Source organism: Erithacus rubecula, assembly GCF_903797595.1.
Source record: "Erithacus rubecula genome assembly, chromosome: 10".
In the NCBI taxonomy this organism is placed as follows: Eukaryota; Metazoa; Chordata; class Aves; order Passeriformes; family Muscicapidae; genus Erithacus; species Erithacus rubecula.
The window spans coordinates 23,315,595-23,332,780 of NC_136662.1; the positions used below are offsets into that span (position 1 = coordinate 23,315,595).

General features: G+C 45.5%; 1 protein-coding gene across 2 annotated transcripts; it reads right to left on the reverse strand.

The window, feature by feature from the left end:
- Positions 1-7: 7 nt before the first annotated feature.
- On the reverse strand, positions 8-16,677 carry IVNS1ABP (influenza virus NS1A binding protein). 2 transcript variants are annotated; one of them, XM_079314601.1, is made up of 15 exons: positions 16,127-16,677; positions 10,505-10,736; positions 9,177-9,303; positions 8,723-8,892; positions 8,564-8,639; positions 7,711-7,884; positions 7,226-7,351; positions 5,745-5,852; positions 3,571-3,697; positions 2,837-3,061; positions 2,641-2,762; positions 2,350-2,476; positions 2,136-2,267; positions 1,829-2,002; positions 8-1,416 (listed from the first exon to the last, which is right to left on the reverse strand). In XM_079314601.1, the coding sequence occupies exons 3-15, from the start codon at positions 9,285-9,287 to the stop codon at positions 1,163-1,165; spliced, it is 1,926 nt and encodes a 641-aa protein (XP_079170727.1). In that variant the 5' UTR covers positions 9,288-9,303; positions 10,505-10,736; positions 16,127-16,677; the 3' UTR covers positions 8-1,162. The 2 variants fall into 2 exon arrangements, with proteins under 2 accessions (XP_079170727.1, XP_079170728.1); XM_079314602.1 differs by lacking the exon at positions 16,127-16,677 and adding an exon at positions 11,185-11,438.
- Between the last annotated feature and the right edge of the window lie 509 nt (positions 16,678-17,186).

The window sequence follows — 17,186 nt, forward strand, 5'->3', positions numbered from 1 at the left end:
ACACCTCTGGTGCAAAGGTTTCCCAAAAGGTACCTTTAATGTGTTTGCAGCAGCAGCAAGCAGTCAGTGCTAGTTTTGGCACCCAGAGTTAGATGTGCAGCACTACACATTAGACACCAAGTTATCCCACCCCAATGTTTGATCCATAGGAATAGATAAAGTGAACTAAATCAGGACTATGAGCACATACAAAATCAAGTTATTGGTGTTCTATCACACTTCCAGCTGGTAATATTAGAAAAATAAACTTAAGACAGGTACTACAACACATTTTCTTTGCCAGCTGGCAAGAGTTTAAAACCCATGAGAACCCCCCTCCCCAAACTGTTTTACAAAGATCAGCTCGCCCAGAGTAACAAAACTGTTGTACAGAAAGCACAATCTGCATTCTCTTCAAAATACTTGGAGCCAGAATCCTTCTCCCACCCTAGGAAGTCTGGGTGTGCCATATCCAGAAACCCTGTGCAGCTCTAAGGGAAGTGGTGCAGACTAACTCACATTATTGCAGCTCACCTGTGGGGGCAATCCACTGTCCCACTGGGGCTCTAGACAAACTCCAAGGCTGTCTCTGTTTCAATAACCATTTATCTGCCATTTGCATTTCAACAGACAAAACACTCTGCTGAGTATATAAAAATTGTTATAAAAAGGCAATTGTAAAAGATAAGGTATTAGCAGAGGCATGTCAGCTTTTTTAATAAAAAAAATACCCATTATATCTATTTAAATAAGGCTTCTTGTTACAGATTGTTCCAGTTACTGAAGGAAACCAAGGCCTGATGAAAGAAAAAAAACATTATCCCCCACAAACCTTACCCTTCCTGCTCCAAGAACACACCTTCAGGAAGTCATCCAATGTGCAAAGTGACAAACACTGGGGGAAACTCCTGAAATGATATGCCCAGTCTAGTTTCTCTTGCGTTACCATCAAAATCTTAAAACAAAACCAAAACCTTTAAAGTTCTAAAATACACAAAAAAACCCTTCATCTGAATATTTTTTCCAAAACAAATATATACAGCACATTAATATGCAATATGCAAAAGCTCTGTGTTGCTGTTGGCAACATCTATGCCCTCCCCACCCCTATTCACAGGTGTACCTCTACTGAAACACAATTACATCACTAAGCCTGTTAGTTTGAAAAGGGAATTTAATTCACTTAAAACTTGTAAATTTTGGTGTAGGGGCTCCACTCGTTTGACTCTGGATTGTAGACCTCAAGTGTGTTCAAGAACTCGTTGCCATCAAAGCCCCCCACTGCATAAATGGTGTTGGCCACGGTGGTGATGCCAGCGTTGCTCCTGGGTGTGGTCATGCTGCCCATCATCTTCCACTCGTTCCTGGCAGGGTCGTACATCTCCACGCAGTTCACCGCGTGCGTGCCGTCAAACCCTCCAGCCACAAACAGCTTTCCTGGGGGAGCAAACGGAGCCACGCTCACTGCTCTGCAGCAGCTGGCCCTGTGTCCCCACCAGGAGCCTGGACAAAGCCCAAAGGGACCCCAGGTGCTGCCACACACCTTGGCCTGATCAAGGTCTAACTTACAGACCGTGTGCTTTGGGTCTCCTGCCCATGACAGCTGATGGGAATTTGATTCAGAATCCAAAGGCAAAAGTCCAAATTCAAACGGGTGCAGCTCTAGAAGCTGCACCGTGACACTTTCAGAAGAAAGAGGTGGGGTGAATGCCCCACAACCAAGAGCTTTTTGCTGTTTAATTAAAACTGGCCATTTAGCCAGGCTCCTGCCCATGAAGGAGCAGAGCTTTGTACCCTGCTGGCAGCAGAGCACACAGGAGGCCCGAGGCAGCAGCAGCCCCAGCCCTACCGTCACGGACGGCCGCGCCGGCGCCGCGCCGTGCCACATTCATGGGCGCCAGCAGGGTCCACGTGTTGTTCTCGGGGTTGTAGCGCTCCACGCTGTTGAGGCAGTTCCACGACTCGGCCCCGCCGATGATGTACAGGTACCCCCCCAGCTCACACACAGCTGACTGGTGCCTCCCTGCAACAAAGCCAGCACAGTCAGCCACCAGCAACAGCAGTCAAAGGGGCTCTGCTTTGGTGTACTCTGGTTTGGTGCTGTTCTGCAGTCGCCCTTTTCTCCCCATCCCTGCCCAGCTCCTCAACAAACTCACGGATGTTAAGGGGAGCACAGCTCGTCCAAGCCTTTGTCACAGGATCAAACACATCACAGTTCTTCAGTCCTTTCTGGCCATAGGGATCAGAACCACCCACAATGTACAGCTTTCCATTCAGGGCACACACTCCTGTTGGCACAGGAAAGAATGGCCAGTGAGTAGGAACTGGCTGAGTTTCCAGCCCCCAGTCTGGGTGCTGCAGAGGCCTCACCTGCGTTGCAGCGGTTGGTCCTCAGCTCCGGGACGGGGGTCCAGTCATCGATCTCGGGCTCGTACATCTCCCCACAGCTCAAGTCATCCGAGTGGCCGTTTGACCCACCCACGACATACAGCTGCCCCTGAGAGAACAAACCAACACCCGTCACCTCTCAGCACACCAGTCAGCTCGAGAGCACTCAGGTAACCACAGAACTACAGACAAACAACTTCTAGAGCCATCCTGGTCAGTGTGCCCTGTTCAGCCCAGGCAGGGTCCCACAGGCTCGCTGCCCACCCCACACACCATCAGCACTGCCATCTGGAACCGGGCCCTCGGCGTCCTCATGGGTGCGATGAACGTCCAGGTGTCCTTCTCGGGGTCGTAGCACTCCACGGTGCGCAGGCACTCCTCCCTGTTGTAGCCCCCTGCAAGCGAGAGGTTACTGGCCCCGGTTCAGAGGCACCAGCCCGGCCCGGCCCGGCGGCCCCGCCCCGCTCACCCGCGGCGATCAGCTTGCCGTGCAGCTCGGCCGTGCCCAGCCCCGAGCGCGCGTACTGCATGGGGGACATGGGCTTCTCGATGAGGTCGCTGGGCTGCAGCTCGAAGCTCAGGCTCTTGAGCAGCCGCGGGGTGCTCGAGGGGGAGCTCTGCGGGCTGTTGCGGCCGTGCAGGAAGATGACGCACAGCACCCCGTCCAGCACGGCCAGGCACAGGTACGTGTTACCTGCGGGGACAGCACACCGCCACCGTCAATGCACTGTGCCTCCAGGGGACCGAGGTGGACGCCAAATTGGTTGTGCCACTCCCCTTGGTAGCACAGAACTTCATTTTTTAAGGTTACTAAGTGTCAGAAGAAGTGTTAGTTACTGACAACTATGCTTTAGATACTAAAAGACTGCTCAAAGGATACATGACAGTAACTTTAACAAGTGTTGGGAGTCTCCTGCACAGACAGAGCAAACAGCTCTGTTAATTAACAATGGACTGCCTGTCTCCTTTGGATTTTCTGGGAAAATGGTGACACACCATGGATTTATTTGACAAGGAACTGAGATCTATGTGACCTCAGGTTATCAGAAGTATATCAGAAGCACCCTACAAATTACCTGACTTGTATAATAAGAAAAAACACCTCAGATTTCCTCAGAGATGTGAAGGAAATTGGGGTGCAGAAGGTGGTGGGTACCCTAGACCAGACACATCTGTTAGACAACCCCTGCCCCCGTTACTCACTCGAAGTCTTCTCTGAAGCAATGATTTTCCACTCGTGTTTAGGACTCTGAACAGTAGCATTTGGAGAAAGACTTCCAGAGGAGCTGCTACTGATCTGCTTGTGATCATTCTCACGTGGTGGCCTCTTCTGCAAAATCAAAAGGCAGCTACAGAAACCTAGCCAGAGACTACAGCTCCTTCAACCTCTGCTTCTCTGAGACACTGTGTAGCTACTCCAGAGCACACTCCTCTACCGCCTCCGCAGAGCAGCATTTATAGCACACCTATATTTTCAGCAGAACATCTTGCCTGCCCAGCAACAGTGGCCAAAAACCACCCTACACTTTTCTCCTGGAATTCACTTTATCCTGTGACTGCAGCTTCATACTGCTGGAGCTGGACAGCAAACCCCTGAAGTAAGTGTGCATTTCTAGCAGAATTTACAAATCTAAGGCAAGACCTACATGCAGCTGGAGAACTGAGCTACCACATAGGAGTTTCACTCTCAAGCTCTGCTTCTGGAACCTGAGTTAATTATATAATGCTGTTGGCAAGTGAATTAACTATTCATTTCCTGAAGAAAAACTAATTTCACCTCAATTCTTCCCTTTGCTCAGATTAGCTGTTTCTTGGATTTTACTCCCTTGATACTTCCCGCTAACAAAAGACTTCTGCTTTCTTTCCATCTCAAATTAAATTTATACTGTAGCTTACATTATTTTGCTCTATTAAGAAAAAGCTCAAAATTTCCAGTTTCAGCACAGTTGGCTGGGTTGTTGAGGCTCTTCCTGAAGCACAGGAAGTTACCATGCTGTCTATTCTGTTCAGCAGCAGAGTTTATGACCACAGTCCCAAGTCTGTGATGCTTGCACAGTTCCCTGGAGCCTGATCTCCATGGAAACTGTCACAAGACTTCTGAAACACCTCAACTAACTCAGATACCCTCACACAGAGGAGCTGGATTGCTAAGCTCAGCTCACTGAGACAACCAGCACAATTGTAGAGAGCATTTTTGTTATTTCTAAACCTTCATCCAATTAACCACTTATGCTCTTATCTTTAAATTGCCTCAACAGCAACAGAAAATACAAAGTTTTGTAACTTAAAAATGTGAAAGTTGCAATTTTTCCAGGACTGGCATCTAGGGGATTTTTAGTGTTAGTTCTCTCAATTGTTTAGGATATCAGAAAGGATTTGTAGAAAAACATTGAGAAGTTCTGGTCTTATTTCTGAAAATGAACTAAACATTCACCTCTCTGCTTCTAAGATTACAAGTGATATCCAGAGGTGGGAAACCCTGTGAAGGCTTTCTAAAAAAATTAAGAAACTGGAAAATTAGCTGGAAAATTTTCCTCTTCCTCTCATTTTACTTCTAAAAATCTACGTTTTAGGATGGACAGTGTTTTACACAGTAGCTAAAAATTTCATGAAGGAAACTTTTTGTATGAACATATTTCACTGTTATAAAATACTACAATGTATTTGCTTCAAAATCATAAATTTAAACCAAATTCATTTGTATAAAGCAACTGATAATTTACAACTGTTAACTGTTAAGATATATTAAGATATAAGGAATATATCTCAGCCTGTGTTTGTACTAAGCCACATGGTTTTCTGGAGTTCAGAAGGATTATAGCTGGTAAGAAATTAAAAAAATAAAACCATTAAAAAAAAACCCTCTCAAAAAGCACAGGAGTGATTTGCACTCAGTCAAAGCATCAGAGAGATTTGGCAGCTACACCACCAGTGCAGCTGAACAAAAGAAGTGAATGCTGGCAGCTGAAGGATTAGAACTTGGATCTGGAAACCTTTTCTGGGCCCAAATTTACCAGACACATTCCTCACTGCAAGCCAAGCAGTCCATGTTTCTCTACAGTCTCTGGGAACTCTACTAGGTCTCACATGACTTCCTACAGCTGAGTGCTTGTCTGCCTCTTCTTTCTTCTAACAGCCAGGATTGATTTTGAAGTCAGAATTAGAGCACTCTGTTTGCAAAGGCTGATTGTCAGCCCAGCCTGCCAAAGAGGCAGAAGCTGAGAGCACATCATGGCCTGCAGCCGCTCCCAGTCAGACACCTTCTCGTGGTGCATTTCTCCACTACAGCACCTGCTGCCTTCTCTGCCAGCAGAACACAGGACTTCAGGTGTGCTGTAAACTGCTCCAGTCTACCTGAGACTGACTGCAATTTGTACCTGCACAAACTGAATGTGGTCATCATCACTGCCATACACCTCAGCCTGTCCATCTAGCAGATTTCCATCAAGCAGCTTGTGATCAGCTGAGTAGTACAGCGTTTGCACCTGCAAAAACAACAACAGAACACCCATGTGGCTGCTGTCTCTGTGCTCCTCAGCTACAGGCACATTACCCCAGACACCACACTGCTCGTCAGCTCATCTCAAGCTTGCACAGTGGCAAAACTAAAAGGAAGCAGATGTCATGGTGGCAATCTTCAAACAGGGGGTGAAGGTTCCTTACTTTCTCAGCTTGAGAGAAATCTTCATTTTCCATGGGCTTCTGCTGTTTTCCCAGCACAGAAACATTAGACAAGCAAAAGGCACATTAATTTGCAGAGTTACACAAATTCACAATCTCATGCAAGCATTTTCCTTATCCCTGCACACAAGATTTCTGCTATAAAAAATACACATATTTATCTCCATCAAAAAAGGCCAAGAGAAGCCAACAGTGGATTCTAAAAGAAAGGTATGGGGATGAGGGAAGACAACACAAATTTAAGTTCTGGAAGAAACAGTTGTCCACCACTGAAATCAGATGCAGCTGTTTCAATGAAACGCATCTTAATTTCAACATGATCAAAGCTTTTAAATGAGTTTCTCCAAGAGGAAATACACACTTGAGATTATACGACAGCATCAACATGTACTTTTGCCTAGACAAGTGTTTCTGGGGATCTTTCGTGCTTGCAATAGCAGACTTGGAAAATTTTGAAGAATTTCACAAGATTTGGTAAAGCCTGTTTGCTGGAGCCAATTAAAAATTTTGTCTCCCCACTGATTTTGCCATTAAACACTGCCGAGGCTACATCTACCATTAGTATTCATGAGAAAAGCCATTTAACAACACACAAGTTTCAAAATAATGCATCCTGTAAAGGAGTAAGTAAACACCATTAAATCATCATGATCGTTCTCTGCCCACAGCGGATTTTCTTAGGAGCACTGGGGCAGGACTGCTGCTTCTGTACGTGTCAATACACTTGAGGCTCTTCTTGGTTCTTCAGCCTTGGTATCCTAGTTTTGTTAATAAACCTATGGGGAGATAAACCAACGGGGAGGAACAACCATTAGAAGCTTTTACCTACTGTGCATTTACAAGCAAAACCTGCAAAGGAAAACATCACCAATCTACGGCAAGTCTCAGTACCACCTCCCCAAACTAAAGCAGATACAGGCCACTCTGAGGCTACTATACAGCAACAGGGAGCAAAAAGGAAAGTGAAGACCAGACTGAACAGTGCATTCAGCTCACCTGAACACCCCCCCAGTTTCTCAGCTTAGGGGTACCTACAGCAAAATTTAAATTCTTTAGGGTCATAGTTAAAAAAGTGAACAGAAAAAAAAAAAAAAAAAAAAAAGGGATTATCCTTCATATTGGCTTTTTGGGTTTTTAAAATATTTAATTCCAAAATCCCATTTCCTTAAAGACTAACCTCTTCCATTAGATCTTCCAGGCTGCCTCCATTCTCCCAGATGCTGCGCTGTACCCAGTTGATTACCTTTGTGTACAATTTGCCATTGCTGGGTAGGCCAACATTGTCTTCCAGCATTATTTCAAGCTTGAGGGAGAACAGAAAAGATTATTTACTCTCCAGGAATTACCCCACAACATGCTGTACTTTACATAGTAAGCATAACTCCCTCTTTACCACAGAACCAGAAAACACCACAAGGAGCTTTCAAGCCTATGGAACTAGGAAGCACATTTAAATACAATCACTTTTACACCTGGAAAGAGTGACAGCACATGTTCCCTACAGTTAAGGGTCACAGCAGTAAGAATAGGACATAGATCCAGAACTGTTGACAGCAGTCAGTACACCAAGCTTTCCTGCCCCCAAAAGGGAATGAAACCCTAGTTGCTCCTCAGGTTGCTTCTTGGAAATCCTGTACCAGAAGGATACAAACTTAAGCTAACCTTTAACCGTGGGAGCTTGAGAAATTCCTCCTGTTCTGAAATCTCTACAAGGTGTTCCTGAATGTAGCCATCGATCTTGTTCAACAAGCGAGAGTCTCCCATGCTGCTGGCAAAGTTCCGGTACGAGATGCAGCTCTGCACATCCATCTTGGAGAGCAAATAGTCACCACAAACCTGGCAACAAACAGCTGCACCTTAGTGTCCAAGCAGGTAGTTTTCACACATTTCAATTATCTATCCTCACATACAGCAGCAGCTGTTTTCTAACTGCAGAGTACTGACAGGAATGTTGCCTTTCACAGGAATATGCACATCTTAAATTAAAAAGTCAAGACATAAAAAAACCTACTGACATCTACACTGACACCACACATTTCTACTGAACACCTATTCAAAACTACTCAGTCAGGTGAGCTAATAATCCCAATTCCCTTGTAAAGGGTACCCCTATTTGTGGCCAAGGGTATTTTCAAAGCCAAGCACTACCAAATTTCTATTCAGGAGAGTGTGAATTATTCTTTTTCTTGTTCATGCTCCTAACACAACCAAGCACAGCATTGCTGCCACAGATCTGAAGGTAAGGAATCAGCCAAGATTCAAAGCTGGTTTTCTTAGACAGGTGCACAAATACAAAATGTAACTTCAGGGAAAACCCTGGCACCAAGACACCTCAAGTGGAAGCAACATATCCAGCCGGCAGTAAATTAATACAGTGCTAAGGAACATCTACAGCAGCTTTATGCTGAGCACTTCTTCCACAGAAGAATCAGGTTTGGGTTAGCTAACACCAAAAGGTGCAATTCTGTCAGGCTGGGAAGGCAGAATGGGCTTCCAGGAGAGCTGAGAACCATACCTGCTTAACCCTCTCCATCTTCAACTTCTTTGCTGCAGAGTATACATCTTTCACCAGCTCTTTATCAGCTTTTAACCTATTAAAAAGAGAGACATTTACTCTATTATTCTGATTATTCAAATCAAAGTCTATTCTCTAATTACTGTGAGAACTACTTACTGAGCAGTATAGGCATAATTCAGCAGAACTTCAACAGCTTCTGGGTTGAGATCATCAAATTTCACGTGGGAAACCCCATGACAGTCGCTGTCAGTGTTGAAGATTTCAAACAGGTAGGGGCTGCAGCACGCCAGCACAGCTCGGTGTGCCAGCATCTCGTGTCCACATACCTTCACATCAAACACAAACAAGAAGCCCATATGCTGGTGAGGATTTTTTGTAATTATCTTTATTTAGCAATTACCATATTTTCACAATATGATGGCTTACTCAGATAAGTGCCACAGTTCAAATCAATAGTTTCTAGCTGAAAGTTAACATCACTTCCCTCAAAGTGCACCTCATTTGATTTTTCTTTAGTATGCATTTTTCAGAAAAATGGGCTTCTAAAATCCCATCAGTGAGGGAACAGCTCCCCATGGTGTAACCCCCAGATCCCCCCAGGCACAGGTACCTGGAGGCGGACGTCGCAGAACTGGCCGCTCTTTCGTAAGGCATTGAGTTTGGCAACAGACGACTCGATGAAGTTCTCATCCTCAAACATCAAATATCCGTTGGGAATCATTTTGGTGTTGGTCTGGCTGCACGTGCAATGGGCAAAGGTTACACATACAGAATTTTGCTTCAGTACAGCAGTACTAGAAACACACTGTTTGCAAACAAACATGCAGAGGGCATTAATGGATTAATGATTTTCAGGGATTGAGGCTACAACTTTTAATGCATCCTCATCACTTCAACAGGTACTGGGTTCAAAACCATAGGCTGAATCTATGCCAGCTCTGTGGGAGCAAGCTGGGAGCCACTGGATTATATGGATTCCCCTCCCTAAAGATCTCTTTTGGTAGATCCATCCCCAGCTAACATTATTCATCACCACTTTCTGCTCCCTACCATCCTGGTCCAGCTGCATTTTTGCAGACATGAAACCCAGCTACACTGAAAAATAAGAACTGAGAATTTAAAGTAGCTTGGGAAACAGAATAGATAGAGAAACATTTTCTGTTTAATTTTATGAGTAATGACTCAGTATTTTAGAGCAGCTGGAAGTCATGAAAGAAAATTATGACCAACAAAACAGAGAGAATTTAATAAATTCTGAACAACAATCATGTATTTTATGTCATCTCAAAGCTAGAACACCTTCCTCTGAAGACCTCAGCCATATACAAAGATACCACCTCAGGGAGAATCTAAGACTGGAAAAATAACTTGAGGAAACTTTAATTTTTTTATGTGGAAGCTCTTCTGTAACACCTTGAATTGATTCTTTTTTAGTGAACCACTTTCCAAATAAGAAGCTAATTAAGAATACAAAACTATTACACTTAGGTGACCTAATGAATTTGAAATAGTATTAAAAAAAAAATCAGATTTATAAGTTTGAGCTGCAAACATACACAGAAGTACAGTTACTTTAAAAATCTTAGAGTATATATGGGATGCTATTAATGTTACCAGCAACAATGTACATTTCAATCTCAAGTTATAGAAAATTCTGAAAATCAGACTAAACAAGAAAACTCCGAACCAGAAAAAGTGGACTCAAAATCAGTAACAAAAATACCAAGGCTCCTACTAAGTGCTTCCAGTGTTAATTTATCGATTTTAAGTTCACTTACTACTGTTAGTATCCAACCCTAAACTGGCAACAATAAATAATCTTACTCACAAGCATCCATTTGTTGTGTTTTATTAAAAAAAAAGACACCAAGATTTTAGATTTGCATAATTTCAGCAGAAGTATTAACTACTGCATACACAGTTAATGGTACAACTTACCAAGCAAATATATGACTGTAAATTTAAAATAGCCCAATGGTATCACTGTGTTAGAACAGAGCACTTGAGTTTCAGGATCTCCTGACAGGGAAGATGTTTTTGGAAATGCAAAAGCAGACGTGTGTTTGCAGCTGCAATATGGATTCCAAAACTATCAGGCTTGAAGATGATGTAATATAGTCCTCCTGAGCTATAGACATGAATTTCTTCTGTGATAATCATGCATCATAACCTGCAATAAAGGAGAAGGTATCAAGTAAGGACAACAGATAGCGCTGCCACGCATTTCACATAAAACTTGATTCATGGTCCTGACCCAAACAAACAAGTTTTTCTTCACAAATAAGTTTGGGGGTTTTTTCTGTTTTGTTTTTTTTTTGCTTGTTTGTTTTCCACAAAAAGCAAGCAGCCTGAAAAATTCCATATTGACACCAACATGTCTTCATGCCAAACACAAGATCAATCACATCATCATTATACCCCAGGAGACAAGAAAAGGGCTAAATTAGTGCTTAGAGAAAAAGTTAGAGGAGCTGAACCCCATTTTTATCCAATCCCTTACCAACTCTGACCTTCAGCATGTCCTGTTATCATTATTGCTTCCACAAGTAGGTAACTCAAAAATAACACAACAGAAATGATTCCATTTTCTAAAAGCACCCAATCCACAAGCCTCCTACCTTTGGCTCTTCTTGTGCTCATCTACTTATAACCTTCTTCTACCGAATGCCTAAATTTGTCTGAAGATGGATTAAGGACATGTCTGAAATGACTGGGCATGTCTCCAGTCTCTGCTTCTTCCAGAAAGATTTATAAAGTCAGGAATCACTATCTGTACGACAGCTTTCTTTGGTAAAGTCTCTCTGCCAAGCTGGGAACAGACTCTCTTGGGTTCTGGATGAGCTCTGCACTGGCAGTGCAGACTGGGATGGCTTTGCTAGGAATTCACATGCTGGTGGGCTCTTTATGCCAGGATTTTTTGGGGAGGGGAGAAGAGGAGGAGCAGCAGCAGCAGGGAGGGAACAGGCAACAAACACTCACTCTGGAACTTTCCATGACCCTGGTGCCACCTCAGGAAAATATCAATCACTTCAGTTCCAACGCTATATTTTTATCAACAGAATAAATGGCACATTGGGAACTGGGTTTCCTAAAAATAGGTGCAGCTCATTTCTCCTTGTCAAAAACTAGAAGTGGCCCCTCTATTGCAGGGAAGAGAACCTTGTGACCTTGGTGCACGGGCAGCGCTCAGCCTGGGGGGACTTTGGCAGGAGCAGCACCTTCCTGGTGCCCAGGCAACCCAGCAGGGATTCCTGGGAGCAGCAGGGGGCATTATCCCACCAGGGACCAGCTGCACGGGACACAGAATACTCCAGCCAGCAGAGTGAGCTGTGGCTGGGCTGGGCTGCTGGAGCAGGCACAGGCACACAGCCGGGAGAAGGGAACAGCTGCTCCCGGGCACAGCAGTGTGTGCCAGGAACGCAGCACCCTGGAATGGGGGGCTCTGCAGGGCAGCAGCCTGCACACAGCTTCCTTCAACACACTGCAGCGCCAGCCTGCTTTATGGGAGAACAAACCTCACATGCAGGTGACATTAAATAATAATCAATTAAGGTATATTCTTTTTGTAATCCTACAGGCAAGTTAAGAAGCTGACACCGAACTCTGTTTAACACATACCGTTTAATTAGGCATTTGGCAGTTAACGTACAACTGGCATAATCACTGTGATTTTTAAAGCAAGCAAACTTCTCAAAACAGAACCCAACAGCCTGGTGTCCACACGTTCCCTAAAGATTCACCACAACCAAAACACTGCAAGTCACACAACACTAGTCAAACTATTCTAACTAAATCCCACAATCAACCTCGCTCAGTTTACATCCCTGGGTGTGTGTTGTCACATTCTGCTGCAACAGATCAGTTTAATTTCCAGTATTCTAACTCTGCCACACATACTTGCTTGGGACCTTGAAGACCTAAGAAGGTCATCCAAAAAAATTCTAGATTGAAATGGAAGATTTGTCTGTTAAAGTCCTCCTTTGTTTGAGACAAGAATCCCATACAGATTCATTTATGTCCCTAATGGTATTGTCCAAACTGAGTATCTAGGAATTTGAACATCCTAATTACTGCCACAGTGTTTCAACACTGTTATGTGTGTCATGGCTAATATTATTACCCAAAACAGCATTAAACAGAACAAGAAAATTCACAACTTCCTAGATTTTGGTTTAGAGTACTACTGCTAGAATACAATGCAAGCTATCAGCCAAAATTCACTGCAAAGTCAAGACCTATTCTTAAAGGTTATAAATAGGTACTGCAAACAAGCTCTTTCCTTTAAATTAATATTAAAAATCAAAATCAGTACTTTGTCAGTACCTTCCCTTCCTTACTTATATTCCCTTTTAGCTCAGTACATCAAGAACTGACTTTTTAAATAATTATCCAGGATTTTGAATTGTTTATACCAAGTGAGATGGTCCCAGATGTCAGCTAGGTAAAGTCTGGTGCCCCTGACACAAAGACTGTTCAAGCTCCATCCAAATGCACTTCTTTAAACACATTAAAACACAGAATTACCATCCCAGAATGGGAACAACACATTCCACTGGAGAAAACTCCTACTCGAGAGCAGCTATTCCCTGCATTTACTTTGAATATGATGCAAAAAAATAAAGACCAATCTGTTAACTCTGGATTTTTGTTGTAGTTTTACTGGTGTTGGAGCTGGAGACTCCCTTGGATCAAGAGCAGGCCTGAAGCCACAGAACATCCACATGGTGCATTCATGGTGCATTCTGTCCTGGCTGTTCCCAGGCACAGGAATGCCAGGATTCAAATGTCTGCCCAGCTGCTCGATTTTAAACACAACCTTGTTGTAGTAACTGTGTTTCCTGAATACCTCATGTTGTGCACAGACTGACATTTTCCTTTGCCATGTGCATGTACCACTGGACCATGAGCAAATCCCAGCTCATAATACACAGAGATAGACCAGCTGCACATCCTGACTTCCAGAAGGGAGATTCCCTCCTATTAAACTCCTCTATTTCACTGTGTGCCCATTGAAAGGTACATTTAAGAAAACTCACCTAAACAGCAATGATGCTGATACACAGTGATCCTCAGGGCTGCCCTGGGCCTCTCCCCTGCAAAGCCTCTTGCAGGAGCTGTGGTCCAAGGTGACCACCAAGCCCCAGAGGCAGAAGCCACCTTGCCCATGACCTAACAAAGGGACCATCTATTTTACCTCTCATTCTTTAATACAGTCCATCTTCCATGTGCAGTATTTGCTGTGCCAATTCTGCACGAACCTATTACTCCTTCAACTCACAGGTAAAGCACTACTTTGGGGGAGATATTTGATATCTTTGATTTAAAGTCAATGCTGTGATTGACACTTGATTGACACATGTGAAACAAAAATGGAATTTAACACCCAGTCAGAGATTTCTAGCTTGTGACAACCCAGCTCAGAAGAAATGTAGGTCACACCTACGACTGCTCACAGTCCATTATCTGTATCAGAAGATAAAACCAAATGTCCTCAAAACATTTTTTAGACATTAGCATTTATTTATGGTAAGAACACATCATCTTTTTATGTCTGAGTCTGCATTTGGGCAAAACACCAAAGACCAGGACATTTATCTACATACTTTACACCAATGAAGAGGCTCAACCTCTTTATACCAATAATCTAAAGTAAGACTCAGAATCTACAACAATTTTATTTTACTTATTCACTTTTCAGTTGCTTTCCACTAAAGATTTAGTCTCATTGATAACTATGATGATTTCACTGCACATCAACCTCAGCCATGCTAATAGTGAGGAAAGAGAAGAGGGGGAAGACAGAGTATTTGCTATCACTGGTTAGAAACTGAAGAGGAAGAACTGTGGACAGAACACTGTGGACATTTTCCAAAATCTCTTACACATGGCCCCATAAGATGCAATGCTTGGACTGCCCTCTACAGAGAGCCAGCCCAGAGAGCTCTTCCAAACACATTTATGCATGCAGATTTTAAAAATTTATAAGCAGCAGGCTTCATGCTTGAATGTTACTGCTGTTGCAGTGACAACCCTCAGCTGTAACATTATGGCTGCTCATTCAGCACTGGCTTTCAGGACTGGCCTCCCACACTTCTAAGCTCTAGCTCTGGTGATTAGTTCCCTTTTCTCACTGCTTCTGCCTTTCCCACTTTATACTTTTGCTGTTGTAGTCAAAGTCTTTATCTTCATCTCTTTTTCAATATTCTGCCTCACATTCATTCTACTAAAATCTGAGTTTTTTCCTCGTCTTTCCCCACCCCCTGGGTTTATTTTTTTTCTAACACACACCTCCCACAGTTCTCCAAACATCTGTCACACAACAAAATCAGTGATTCTTGTTTGTATGTCCTCCTTGCCTTCCACCCCCATTTTGGGCAGTTTTTGCCTTTTATACCATCTCCTGCTCCTTAGGAACTCAAGCTGATGAGAACAAAATTAGACTTAATTACAGCAGCTAACACACATCTTCCTAAACGGAAAGTATTCCCTGACTGTTGCATCCTGTGCTCCAGGAGTCAGGCTTGTGGCTACAAAATCTTCTTTCTAAAATTAAACCAACCTCACCATCAAAACACCACATCCTGCTTGGTTTCTTATTTTCTAGCTCACTGACAGAAGAGAATAAATGTGATGTCTACACACCCATCACTGCAAAAAACAAAAAAAACGTCCTCCCTTTGCAAACCACACAAACAAGGAGTGACATGAGACTGTATTTCCATTAGTCTATCACCACCCATTTCCTTAAGAAATACCTCGGATGCTTCGCCTCTCACTGTCAATATTTTAATTCCCTGCATGAAATTATACTCAATTCAGGTTTTATTTTCTGTGGGAATGCTGGGTGAAGGAACAGCAAAAGTGCCAATGCAAAGGCATTTTCTACCTTGAAGCGTCTCTGAAAATTCTAAAAAGCACTGGTAATTGGTGCATTCAGGTAGAAAACGCGATACACCTCCCCAGCCACCCTACAAAAAAATATAAAAAACAAAAAACAAACCACTCTGGTCATTCACCCTCATCAGCTTTCCCCAGAAGCACTGATGTGGGCTGGCAGCCACTGTTTTTGCTTTATTATCTCCCACCTCCTAGAACTGGTAGAGATGACAGGGAGGGTCATGACATTGGCAACCAGCTATGAGCACACGTTGCTCATCCCGAGAGGTTATTTCCTTCGAAGTCCGGCATTCCCGACTCTTTTCCCCCTCCCTCTCACGGCAGGGGTTTAGAAGATGCCGCTCCGCGGCTGCAGCGTGGCGCTTGGAGAGGCAGCGGCTGACCTTGGCCCCGCATCCCAACACACGGCAACCCGGGAATTCCCGGCCGGGGGCTACACCGCACCCGCCGGCCGCCGGGGCCCGCCCGTTCCCCCGGCACCGAGGGAGCGGCCTCACGCCCTTCAGCCATGCGGCCCGAGAAAGCGGGCCCCGAACAAGCAACAAAGCGCCTCGGGCCGCAGGAGCGCCGCTTCCCCGAGCGCGGGGCGCCCGCCGCCGCCGCCCGCCCCCCAGCGCCGAACAAAGCGCGGCCGCACGGCCCCTGCCCGGCCCCCCGCCGTACCTGGTGCCTCTGAGCGCGGACGGCGCTGAACATATTGGGAGCCTCCAGAATGCGGGGGAAGAAGACTCGAAGGCGCAGCCCCGGCTGGCTGGGAAGGGGCAGCGGAGGAACAGAGGGAGCGGAGGGCACGGCGCTGCCGAGGGAAGGCGGCGGGAGCGGAGCGCGGAAGCACGGCCACGGGAGCTGCGGGCACACGCACGGCGCTGCACCCCGGACCCTCCGCCTCCTCAAGGCAGGAGGGCAGGAGGCGGCGCTGGGGCGGCCGCGCTCGGCTCCGCTCGGCGGCGAAACGAGTCCGGCCGCCCCGCCCTCCGCGGCCCCTCCGCCTCAGGGCGGCGGGAAGCGGCGCCGTGCCCCGGGGGGCAGAGGCGGCGGTCGGGCCGGCACCGCCGTGCTCGTTGGTGCCGGTACCGGCTGCCGCAGCGAGCGTTGCTGGGAGCCACAGCCACAAGTGCACTGGTTCAGGAGCCTTTGTTTTTCAGAGCTGGCGCTGCGTGTTCTCCTCAGGCACGACACCCCTTCAGCCATGAGAGCCGCCCTGCCCTGACACTCCCTCACCGTGACTCTCCCTTAGCCATGACTCTTCCTTAGCCCTGACTCGCTTAGCCATGACTCTCCCTCAGCCGTGACTCTCCCTTAGCCCCGAGTCCCTTAGCCATGACTCTTCCTTAGCCCTGACTCCCTTAGCCCTGACTCCCTTAGCCATGACTCTCCCTTAGCCCTGAGTCCCTCAGCCATGACTCCCCTAGCCATGACTCTCCCTCAGCCGTGACTCTCAGCTGTGACTCTCCCTCAGCCATGCCAGCACCTCTGCTACAGGTCTCCCTCGGTCATTACTCCTCTTCAGCCATAATACCCCCTCAGCCACCACTCCTCATCAATCTGGAAAGTAGTTCAAGGCATCATATCTGTTTGACAAAAAATACCGTGTTTAATGTTGCAAACTCTCCGTGGCAGCTTGTCCTCGGTGTGAGGCCATGATAACTCCATGCCACCTCACCCCATCATCCTGGAATCCCTCTGGGAATGGCATTTTCCCAACAGGATGAGAAATATACCC